Source organism: Carassius carassius, chromosome 39 (genome assembly GCF_963082965.1).
Source record: "Carassius carassius chromosome 39, fCarCar2.1, whole genome shotgun sequence".
Lineage (NCBI taxonomy): Eukaryota > Metazoa > Chordata > Actinopteri > Cypriniformes > Cyprinidae > Carassius > Carassius carassius.
Window position 1 is genome coordinate 15,757,352 of NC_081793.1, and position 12,946 is coordinate 15,770,297.

The window sequence follows — 12,946 nt, forward strand, 5'->3', positions numbered from 1 at the left end:
CATGTTTGGGTCTGAGTGCGTAGGTGGAACTCTTCCCAGAAAACCATGTTGAGCTGCGGAGGACGAATGTGTTAATCTTATTTGAACAGCTGTAGATGCACGTGTGTTGGTGTGAGTGGTGTTAGCCTCCAGTTCAGAAGTCCAATAGTTCAGACTAGGTGAGTTCAGAATGGTGTGTTCGATCATCTTTATTCTTTAACAAAACACTTTTCTACTAACCTTTAAAAAAACAGACCCAAGTGGAGACTAAACAAGGAGGTCATGTCTGCAGCTGCATTGGTTCAATGTGCAGTATGTGTTTTCTAAAAACATGGTATGCTTTTGTAAATCTTTTCTCAATTAGTCCCCCCCCCCTCTCTGTGTGTGTGTGTGTGTGTGTGTGTGTGTGTGTGTGTCTTTGTATGGATGAAAGCAGATGTAGAACTCTGACCCAACCATTTGAGAGCTGCTTTCCTACATTTGCTACTATTAGATATGAGGAGAGTTTGTGCCTGGTTATGACTACATCCACACAAATGTTTTATTTTATACCAAGAAAAGTTGAGAGACCTTATGAAGTTGTCTCTGAGGTAACACAACATATTGGGTTTTCCATGGTGAGTATGCGTAGTTTTGTGCTAGTATGCAAACTATTGTGAATAACTGTGATTGATGAGTAATTTAGTTTGGGAAATGTAAATGCACCCATTTCATTCAATGTCTTTGAGTTGCTTTGCAAGAAATATTACTACTCAGTAAATAGGCCTACAGCTAATTTAACTCAAGTGTTTATCTGTACAGAAAGTTGCTGAAAAAGACGGATAGATGGATATCAAGTCAAGTTGTCAAGTCATGTTGAGCTTTGTCATCTGCTCAATGTGTGGACATACAGTGGAACGAAATGTCGTGCCTCACAGGACCATGGTGCTACATAAATAGAGACATACAACAAATGAAGTAAAACAGTATAAACCTATATACAACTAATCTACTGACAGATTTTGACTATAAATATACAATATATACAGGTGCTGGTCATATAATTAGAATATAATGAAAAAGTTGATTTCACTAATTCCATTAAAAAAGTGAAACTTGTATATTATATTCATTCATTCCACACAAACTGATATATTTCAAATGTTTATTTCTTTTAATTTTGATGATTGTAACTGACAAATAAGGAAAATCAGAATATTACTTAAGACCAATACAAATAAAGGATTTTTAGTAATCTTGGACAACTGAAAAGTATGAGCATGTACAGCACTCAATACTTAGTTGGGGCTCCTTTTGCCTGAATACTTCAGCAATGCGGCGTGGCATGGAGTCGATCAGTCTGTGGCACTGCTCAGGTGTTAGGAGAGCCCAGGTTGCTCTGATAGTGGCCTTCAGCTCTTCTGCATTGTTGGGTCTGGCATATCGCATCTTCCTCTCCACAATACCCCAAAGATTTTCTATGGGGTTAAGGTCAGGTGAGTTTGCTGGTCAATTAAGAACAGGGATACCATGGTCCTTAAACCAGGTGCTGGTAGCATTGGCACTGTGTGCAGGTGCCGAGTCCTGTTGGAAAATGAAATCTGCATCTCCATAAAGTTGGTCAGCAGCAGGAAGCATGAAGTGCTCTAAAACTTCCTGGTATACGGCTGTGTTGACCTTGGACCTCAGAAAACACAGTGGACCAACACCAGCAGATGACATGGCACCCCAAACCATCACTGACTGTGGAAACTTTACACTGGACCTCAAGCAACGTTAGATTGTGTGCCTCTCCTCTCTTCATCCAGACTCTGGGACCCTGATTTCCAAAGGACATTTTTGAATGGGTTTTGTTTCATAATCCTCTCCAGGGTGCAGTTATCCCCACTTTTTTTCTACCACATCTTTTCCTTCCCTTCGCCTCTCTATTAATGTGCTTGGACACAGAGCTCTGTGAACAGCCAGCCACTTTCGCAATGACCTTTTGTGTCTTGCCCTCCTTGTGGAAGGTGTCAATGGTCGTCTTTTGGACAACTGTCAAGTCAACAGTCTTCCCCATGATTGTGTAGCTTACAGAACTAGATTGAGAGACCATTTAAAGGCCTTTGCAGGTGTTTTGAGTTAATTAGCTGATTAGAGTGTGGCACCAGGTGTCTTCAATATTGAACCTTTTCACAATATTCTAATTTTCTGAGATACTGAATTTGGGATTTTCCTTAGTTGTCAGTTATAATCATCAAAATTAAAAGAAATAAACATTTGAAATATATCAGTTTGTGTGTAATGAATTAATATAATATACAAGATTCACTTTTTGAATGGAATTAGTGAAATAAATCAACATTTTGATGATATTCTAATTATATGACCAGCACCTGTAAATGATTACGTATATCAATCTTAATAAAGTTACTTACATTTTTCCGTTCAGCTTTTCTTCTTTCTTTTAAGATTCTGAATCAGACAAAAAAAAAAGAGTCTCCTACGTTTGTCATATAAACAAACGAAACAGACGTTGAAACTTTGTCTTCCAACACTCCTCGATCTACAGTAAATATGACCGGTTCTGCTATTGGGTAGATTTTTAGTAGCGCGCTGCCGGATTGGCTGACACGGTTGTCAATCTCGGGCTGATTTGACAGCGTGAGCGCTCCCAGGAGCGCAGATATGAATCTGAAGAAGCTCACGCGGGGCCAGCTAGAGAAACAAGAGAGGTGGCCGTTATCAAGCACACGGGTTATAGGGCAGGACCGTCATCTTGCGATAAGGTTATGACGGAAAATAACAGACAAGGTAAGATGTCACTGTTAAAATTATCAGACACTTGTCTCTATTGATGCGTAGTGAAGCAGTCTTGACCATCCATGAAACGTTTCCTAAATTTGTCGATTTCAACACATTATTGAGGTTCAATAAGGACGCGCTGCTCAGAGGACAATTCAGAGTGATGGGCTTGCTTTCCAATGTTTATTATTTCAAAATGCTAATATATAAAACAGCTGTGAAGTCGCGCTGCATTTTTAATATTTGTAATTTTTTGGAGCTGCCATCAAACCTTTTTTTGTTTTGGAGCTGAGGCTGAACACAAAGAAGCACGAGGCATCCTGATGAATGTGCACCGCTCGTGGGGGGCTCTTGTTGAATAGCACGAGCCTGGTGGGATCAGCTGGCGTCTCGAGCCCCCCAGTCTCTATATGCAGAGGGAGGAGGGGGTGAGAGAGGCGAAAAGCTAAATTATGAAGAACAAATTGAATTAATTTGATACAATGCAATGAGGTGACTCTTAAACCACCGGGAAAGGGAAGCTTGATTATGTTTTTGTAGTTTATGTAAGGATGAAGGATAGTTGACACTGTCAACATCATAATTCCATCCCTATGTCTAAGATTTTAGTGTTATATTTACCCTATATTACCGTTTTTTATGTATTGATTTATTTTTTGTTGCAACTTTGTTACTGATATTTTCTTAATTTTTTGGCAAGTTCTTGGAATGTTTATTTATAAAAATAGTTTGGGACCATGTGAAGGTGTTTCCATCTCCTGTTTAGTTTTCCTCCAGGAATAACTGACAATGGAGCGGACAAGAACCGTCATCCTGGGTATTGTTTGCTTTACTGACTCTGGCTCTGAGATGAGAGAAAAAAGAACAAAGCGTAAAAAGCCACCAAAGTGGCCATGTCTCATATCTCATTGTCTAGACTGTCTCAAAACAATCAGACCAGGTGAAGAAAATAAGAAAGAATCGAGTGGAACAGGTTGGGTTTGGCCAAACACAGTCCTTGAACTCCTTGGCTAGAAATACAATCATTTGGAAAAACAAAGATTGGCATGTGGACAATGCTCAGCATCTTTGATCAGTAGCCAGTGTAGAGTTTAGATGGGTGTGATCAAGCACTTTGAGCCAAGGACCATCTGGTAAAATGGAGTCTAACCTGACCTTTTCTTATGCTTTTGGCTGAACTTTTACCACAGTTTGTATCATAAAAACAGGAGGTTCAATTCAGGATGTTTTGCTTCCTATCCGGAGTAGAAACAAACTACCTTTTATTTATTGAGTCCCTCCCTTTAAAAATAATATTTCCTTCGATTCTTAAGTAAATGCTGATGTTACTGGCAGTTTTATATCGATCTGGCAGAGAATGAACACCTTTGTAAACCATGGACCATTTAACACCTTTTTTTTCAGAATTAGGTTCATTTTATTCCATTTAAAGTGAAAACGCAAGTGAGTTGCTCCCTTATTACAGCAGCATAGCGTGTATGAACTTGTTCATTTACACTTTATTTCAAAACAATTTCGTAACCACACAAAGTGAGGTCATTCAAGGGCTAAATGCCAGTATAGCTGAGTGTTGCATGGTGGGAGTTTGATATTTTTCCTGATAGCTTGATGACTGGTCTGTATGTGGTCAAAAGTCTGACTGCTGATGCAGTGACATCATTACTAGTGCACATCTGGACTTGCATTGTTGCAGCATCTGTGTGAGAAAGGCCATTGATGAAGATGGATGACTGATCTTGCTTAATTTGCAGGAGAAAAAAGCAGTCGTACAGATATTTATTGGACGTTCATTATCTTCTAATCATTGCTTTGAATGATAGGGAAAATGTAGAGATAATGTACGGTACAGTTTCCTCTTTTATAGTTGCCTGTTTCCTCTTCTTGTGGTTATAGTCTAGCTGATTGTGCAGCAGTCAGTTTTCAAAGACAAGTCTCCATTGGGTTTATATTAGTCTGCCTCAGGATGCAGTATGTACAGTACTGTAGTTTAATTGTTTGAGTGTGTGTCACATATAGCTATGAACAGCTGCTGTTACTTTCTGTCTGTCTCACTCAATACCAAACCATTTTCTGACCTCTCACACTGATTCCAATGGAAAGTTGTGTTTTGTTATAAAAAGACTTGAAATGCATTAAGAACACTTTTAGTCACTACTGATGCAATAAAAAGATAAGGAAATGTAATATGCATCGTTACATTTTTGCAATAAGCACACTTCATGGCAAATGCCTGGAGTCAAACCCATGACCTTAAAGTTGCAAGCACTATGCACAACCAGTTAAGCTCTCTCGTCTTGGTCTTATTAAACCTTTTTTACTTTATTTCAGTTTTGTTTATGTGAGCTGAAAAAGCCCTTTGAAAACACATAAAGACCAGTGACTCTGTCTTAACGACCCCGTGAGATCAAAATATGTTTTCTGACTTTTCTGTGTTACTTTTTATTCTTATTTTCTATTTAAGAGTGGACATGGTCATTTTTAACTTAAATGCTGTTATTTTAGATGAACAAAAAGCTGTCTGTTATGAAACCCCGTTTTCATGAAAGCATGCAACATCTTTCAGTTGTAAATATCAAACATGTTTAAAATTTACGATTTGGGATTGGAGAGGGTTCAAGTGTGTGGCTAGCATTATTCACCTAAAGTGGCTTATAAATCTGAAGTCTCACATTTACTTTTAGTAGATATACACTTTTTCTCACTTTTAGCAGATATGCACATTTGAATGTGCTATACCCTATTTTCTGGATTATAAGTCGCACTTTTTTTCATAGTTTGGCTGGTCCTGCGACTTATAGTCAGGTGCGACTTACTTATCAAAATTAATTTGACATGAACCAAGAGAAATGAACTAAGAGACATGAACCAAGAGAAAAAATAACCGTCTACAGCCGCGAGTGCGCGCTCTATGCTGCTCAGTGCTCCTGTAGACCACACTGAAAACACAGAGCGCCCTCTCGCGTCTGTAGACGGTAATGTTTTCTCTTGGTTCTAAATAAATGCGACTTATAGTCCAGTGCATTGCACAGAATTACACAATCATATAAAACATACAGTAACAATACAAGAAAAGAATGCTAGGGGGAGATGTAAACAAAATTATAGGAATACATTAAGAAGTGTACATGCTTGCAAAATTTGAATAGCTTTTTGTTTCCTTGAGGGTAATATAGAATCAATATAGTATTTCACCTCATTTTTAAATGCTATAAAACATGTTTTTTACCTGAAAATGTACATTTATGTATATGAAATTTTGCCATTAAAATAAAATAAAAATAAAATAAATAAATGCAGGTCTGTTTATCTTTGGAGTTTAAAGTAATACCTAAAAGAACATCTTTCCATTCTCAAATGAAATCTCCATCAACATATCTAACAATAAAATCAAGCACATTCTTCCAGAAAAAAGACACAAAAGGGCAGTGCCAAAATAAATGAACAGCTGTCTCTGGCTTCTGCTTGCAAAAGCTACAGCTAACAACTAGAGCCCGACCGATATATCGGCCGGCCGATATTATCGGCCGATATAAGCTAATTGCATTTAAATCGGCATCGGCATTTATAACGGCCGATGAAACATGAGAAACAGAGTCTCATGCTTCACTCATGTTATGAGTGTTGCATAGTGTGCCCACCAGAGGGAGCTCTGCAGCTCCAGAGTTAACAACAGCGCCAGAAGTCCACTACAGAAGAAAGCGATCAACTGTTTTGACGGTGAGTCTGTCGTTCGTCATGTGAAATTATTGTAGATTTAGTTCATACCCTGTATATAAAAACTGTGTGGTAGTTCTAGCTAACGGTCCTATCATTATTACTTCTAAATATTCTGTAACATCACTTACAGCCACTAATGCATTGCTATATTAGATTAGCCACAAAGCTAATACCATGTTTATCAGTGGAAGAGCGCGAACGTTAATAGGAGGTCAAACTATAACGTTAGCGTTTAACTTATTCTTATTCTATTGCGGTGTGTTTCCCACATAATGACCGCGTAATTGGGCCTTTCACACAGTACGCGGTATGCACGGCGCTTGCCGCTGGGCTCAGCGTTGCCCTTCAGATACAACGCGATTTGCGCTGCGCTATGGCATAGGCGGAGTTTTAAAAACGTTTAGCGGGAGCTCTTTCATAGTCTGTTCCTCCTCCTTTCGGTCAGCAGCAAACATGTATCTGTCCCGTTGTAAGAAGCGAGCGATAGCGCTAGTCCTGCTGATGAAAATTAAGAGAGAAGCAAGGAAGAAGAGGCTACCCTCAGGTCCAGAGAACAATTTGGTGAATTCAGGCTGGTTACGTTACTCTAACGCTAATAGCTTCCTTTTTAGCAGGCCCCTTAAATGCTTGCTATTAAATTGTTTGAAGGTGGTTCTTCTCAAAATTGACAGCGGTGTGTTCATGACACTAACGTTAACCATTCAACTTCGAATTGATTCCGTAATCTTCCGGTAATAGTAGGCAAGACGATGTTTTGATTCAGACTGCACAAAGAGAAGAGGAGAAGATATACGGGTCTGTTGTGAATGTGTCTGTGAGAGCAAATATAGTGTAGTTACAGTAACTACAGTAGGTGCGTCAGAAATGATTAAACCAGAGGGGACATGTAAATAAATGTGAGCTGAACAAGCGCTTTTTTTTACATATTGTTTCAAAGCAGCTTTACAGACATAACAGGAAAATGTTGAAATAATATTGTTAAATATAAGTAGGTAATACCTATTGCTTGACAAATAAAAAAAATATATATATATTTCTCATTTTTGCCTATGTAGGAGATCCCAGTTTATTATTATTATAATTCTAATGATGACATGAGTAATGATACATGGTGATATTATTAATACACATGCTTATTCTTTCTCCGTCTTTCTTTCTGCCTACAGATGGCTGAAAAAGGTGAATGCTGTAGCAGCAAAGTGTGGGACTACTTCTGCAAATACTTTAACTTTAGTATTATAATTTATTTACAGTACACACACAGACTAGACTGTTAAAACCAGCTTCAACTGGAAGAAAGTAAAAGTGTTAAATGTTTAAAACCAGACTGTTTTTTGATCATTAAAAAATATATACTTTTGATGTGCAATTGTTTAGTCATTGAGACTGTAATCTAAGGCTTTTTTTTTTAACATAGTCCATTCTGGAAAATGGTTTATACAGCCCACATACATAGAACAGGCAGATATTTTGCTATTGAATGTTGTGTAAATGCAGTTTATAGGAAATGGGTCTAATATCCAGATTATTTTTAAAATCAAAATATCGGCTTATAAATCGGCTCTTTTCGAGTTAATATCGGCATCGGCATCGGCCCCCAAAAATCCATATCGGTCGGGCTCTACTAACAACATCAATATCCTTTTTAAATTTAATTAAATAATGTTTAGCAGGGTATATTCTGTGAAGAAGTTTAAAGGATACTTCTTTCACCTTATTTGTTAAAAGATATCGATTGGGCAGAAGCCAGACTTTTTTCCAGTCAACATCATTCACAAATTTACTCCAATATGCAATTACATTTGGCTTCGAAACAGCATCCTTCTGGAAAAGGGCTCTTATTGATCTATTATAATTATAACAGGAGAAACATATTTTACCTATCGGGGAGTGATTTGCAGAAAGGCATTGAAGTTGCTCATAGTTAACTCTTTTTTGCTGTGTAAACAACATACATATTTTAGAAGAAATAGCACCAAAAATTCCTTTGGTGTTATGGGTATATTAATTTTTTTTAAGAATTCCTCGTATGTAAAAAGAAGGCTTTCCGAATTAAATAGTTGATCTACCAAAACAATATTATTTTGAAACCAATTTTCTAAGAAAATAGACTTTTGTTCATATAATATGTCCTTATTATTCCAAATAATGTAATGGTGTGGTGAAAAGTTGTGTTTGAAAATCAAATTCCACGACAGAAAATCTTGTCGATGAAATGCAGAAAAATTATGCCACCTAGATTGGATAAAAGATGAAAGGGAATAATATTCCAAATAGAGGTTGGATATTTAACAAATTGTCTAATCCAGTTGACTTTAAATGTATTGTTTAGTGTAGTAAAGTCCAGGAAGTTGAGGCCACCATTATCATATGAATTCATTAAAATAGTTTTCCTTATATAATGTATCCTATTTTTCCAAACAAAATTAAAGAGCACCTTATCAATCTCCTTTGAAATTTTATTATCAACGTGAAGAGCCATAGCTGTATAAGTTAGCTGGGATATAACTTCTGCTTTGGAAATCAAAACTCTTCCTTTTAATGATAAATCTCTTGAAAGCCACTGATTTAATTTCCTTTGAGTATTTTGAATAACAGGATTAAAATTTAATAAACTTCTGTTCTGTTGATTCTTATTTACTATAATTCCTAGGTATTTGACTTCTGTTTTGACTGGAATGTTACAATAAGATGCCACTGAACATTCTTTAAACGCCATAAGCTCACACTTCTTTACATTTAAATAGACACCAGATGCTTTAGAAAACTCCTCTATTACATTAATTGCGACTGGGATTTGGTTTTCATTTAGGAGAAAAAGGGTGGTATCATCAGCTAATTGCGTTATAATAAGTTCTCTATCAATAAAAGACATACCTTTAATTGTGGTGGATTTAATATGATTTGCTAGAAGTTGAGTAATTATCAAAAATAAATATGGAGAAACAGGGCAACCCTGTCTGATCCCTCTAGACAAATTAAATCTACTAGAAGTACCACCAAACAATTTAATTGAACTGTTACAATTCTTATAAAGGGTTTTAATTGCATTAGTAAAGAAATTTCCAAAACCAAATTTTATGAGAGATTTAAAAAGAAACTGATGCTCTACGGAGTCAAAAGCCTTACAAAAATCAAGAAAAAGAAAAAAACCATTATTAAAACCATTAAAACCATGAAATAAAACCATTATATTAAATTCTGTATAATCCAAAATATCTAACACTAATCTTATATTGTTTGTAATATGCCTATTTCTCATGAATCCAGATTGTGTTTCTTCTATAATTGAATCTAGCACAGATTTCAGTCTTTTAGCAAAGATCAGGGCAAATAGTTTATAATCATTGTTGAGTAAACTAATTGGACGCCAATTATCAAGAGAAAATAGATCCCTTTTTGGTTTGGGAATTAATGTGATTAACCCTTGAGTTAAGGTGGGAGGAAGACAGTGATTATTAACACTTTCATTAAACATTTTTAGGAAAAAAGGGGCCAAATCATCTGCAAATAGCTTATAAAATTTTCCAGTCAAGCCGTCCGTGCCTGGAGATTTATTATTTTTCAAATTATTAATTGTCTTTATCACTTCCTCAACAGAGATATGCATGGCACAAAAATTCTCTTTCATTTTTGTCAATAGTTTTCACCTCTATAGAGCTAAAAAAAGCATCAGATATAGATGGAGAGTAATTAGAAGTATACATTTTCTTATAAAATTCACAGCAGTAATTAGAAATTAGTTTGTGGTCTTTTGTAACAATCCCATTCACATTTAATTTACTTAAGTTATTATTAATATGGTGTCTCTCCAAATTAAAGAAGTATTGTGAATTTTGCTCGCCTTCCTCAAGCCAACGTCTCCTTGATCGAACAAACGCACCTTCAGCTTTCCTTCTATAAAGTTCATCTAGTTTGATTTGCAGATCAGATAACAATATTTTTTCTTCATTTAATAAGCTGTCTAGACAATTATTTGTCAATTTAGTAATTTCAACAATAATGGCGGTTTCTTCAGCTCTTTTATATTTTGCTAATCGGCTGCCAAATTTCCTTAAATATTTAGTGACCTCAAATTTCAGAAGTTACCAATTTGAGCAAAAATAATTTTCCTTGTTAGCTTTATCCCAGTATTGGCATATCAATCTAGATACCTCTCTTTTTACCTCATCATACATTAACAATGAATTGTTGAGTTTCCAGTATGCCCCATTATTGAAACAACTTGTATTAGATAATTTAATATTAATACTTATAGCTTTATGGTCTGTTAATGGGGTAGGAGCAATATCAACTACTACATTATCTATATTAAAGTTCTCAGACACTAACCAAAAGTCAATTCTGGACTGACTGGACCCTGTTTTATTGCTCCAGGTAAATAGACTTATTATGTGGAAATTTGACTCGCCAAATATCTATGAGATCGAATTTATCCATGAAATTTCTAAGATTACTGTTATTTATGTTAGATCGACCTGGTGGCTATTTATCAATTGTTCCATCCAATACGATATTAAAGTCTCCGCCAACTAATACAGTGGCATTTGGATATTTATTTAACCAACCAATAAATATATTTTCTATGGATTCAAAAAGAATATTATTATCTTGATAGTTATTATACCCGTATAAATTACCCAGGATTAATATATTATCAATATACTTAATTACATGGCAGATAAAATGCCCTGCAGGATCACATTGTGTTTGCAAAACATCTCCATTAAATCTATTCTTTAAGGTAATCACTCCAGCCGAGTGCTCAGACCCGTGAGAACACCATACGGAATTACCCCATTGTGAAGTCCAAAATTTGCTATCCTCTGTTGTAGAGTGTGCTTCTTGTACAAAACAAAAATCAGCCCTAAAATGTTTAGCAAACAGAAAAAGAACTTTTTTGGCGATTCTCAGCTCTGGCGTTCACGCTCGTCAGCAGTGGGTCTCTCTCTCTCTACACCTGCTTCTCCTGGCGTTAAATACTCTCTCCACGCCAATTACTGAAACAAAAGACAGGTGTTGATTATTTCCGTCCAGCCCGCTCACTCACTGTTCGTCTCCCAATTCTCTCTCCCACTGCAGACTTCGCTAAACCATGCCTCCGCCTCCACAGAATGATTGTTGCACGGGGCCCCGTCTCGTTAACGCGGTTGGTACCCAGTCGGTGAGCGACATCTATAGCATCTGGTAGTTTCGCGGCTTCATGTGGAAGCAACTTTTGGCACACATGGATAGCCTCTTCTCGCACATTCTTATTGGTAGCCTCTGGCTCTATTAGAATTTCCTGTTTTCACGTTGGTAAAAGTTGGCTTTTTCGCAAGTGGAGGTTTAGTCGGAGTTACAGGGAATGGCAGAAATTCGTCTTCATCTTCTGCCATATGCTTGTCTCGAATCAAACCACTTTCGTAGCCATGGTCGTTATTAGCAAGCACGTGTGAATCAGTTTTTCCTGACTCACTGGTTATCTTTTGTGCAGGTTTGGGCATGTTTCAAGTTGAAAAATATATTTTACAAACCAAAATGTACACAATTTTGCTGATAGCTACGTTAATTGCTCTCCTTAGAAAAGATTTTGTTGCTGAGAGCTCGAAACCTCTAACTATTCACGCCGCCATCTTGCCGGATCCCCTGACTGTCATAGTCCATATATGTTTTTTTTCTCATCATGACGTAATTTTGGACTGATGCGACTTATACTCAGGTGCGACTTATAGTAATACTTATATGTAATTTTTGACTGTACTAAAGCACAAAAATATATTATTTTTGCAAATATTTCAGAAAAATGCTAAATTGACATAATTGTTTCGCCGAAAAAAACAATGCTACAGCCAGTTATTCTACTGCGTTCTGTGCCGGAATGTCTGTTTTTGTTTTGGTCTGTGTGATTCCTCCCACTGCCAATTTACCATAAGGTACTTCAACATCCCTGGTTGCCAGAATGTGGAAAACATGTATTGCAGCAATGGAAGCCAGCAAACAAACTGGGTCAGAGATCGCAGATTCTACCCGACCTAAAAAGCCTCCAGAGGTATATTAAAAATGTGGCTTCATCAACAAATCAACTTAGAGTGTTAGACTTGTTGTGTGTCCTCAATCTGGCAACATTTGCAAGCATTGAGTTTGAAGAGGAGGGGGTGGAACAAACAACTCTATCCAGTATTTTGAATTTGGACTGCAGTACCCATTTCAACCACTAGCTGTCACTATTACATACTGCATCTTTAAAAATATTTCTCTTCTGGGATGACTCATTTTTCACTACTCAAACCTTTGTCCATACAAATTCTCAAATGCAGTATGAAGTTTATTGATTAAAATGATAGCCTACATGAATTTGTAGGTTGTGCAAGGTAGATGAGAAAACATATATTAATAATTATTATAATAAATATGCACAAGTTCAGAAGTAACACTGTATATTTACACAAACAGCTGTGTGAGACGTCTCTCCAGAGCCGTCAGTTACCCATACTGCCTGCAGCTC

General features: G+C 36.7%; 1 protein-coding gene across 1 annotated transcript in view; it reads left to right on the forward strand.

The window, feature by feature from the left end:
* Positions 1–2,617: 2,617 nt before the first annotated feature.
* LOC132121474 (actin filament-associated protein 1-like) overlaps positions 2,618–12,946 on the forward strand; it is a 57,381-nt gene continuing 47,052 nt past the window's right edge. The window contains exon 1 of the mRNA XM_059530886.1: positions 2,618–2,751. Within this exon, the coding sequence (XP_059386869.1) occupies positions 2,730–2,751 (22 nt within the window). The 5' untranslated portion in view covers positions 2,618–2,729. The remainder of the gene's footprint in view (positions 2,752–12,946) is intronic.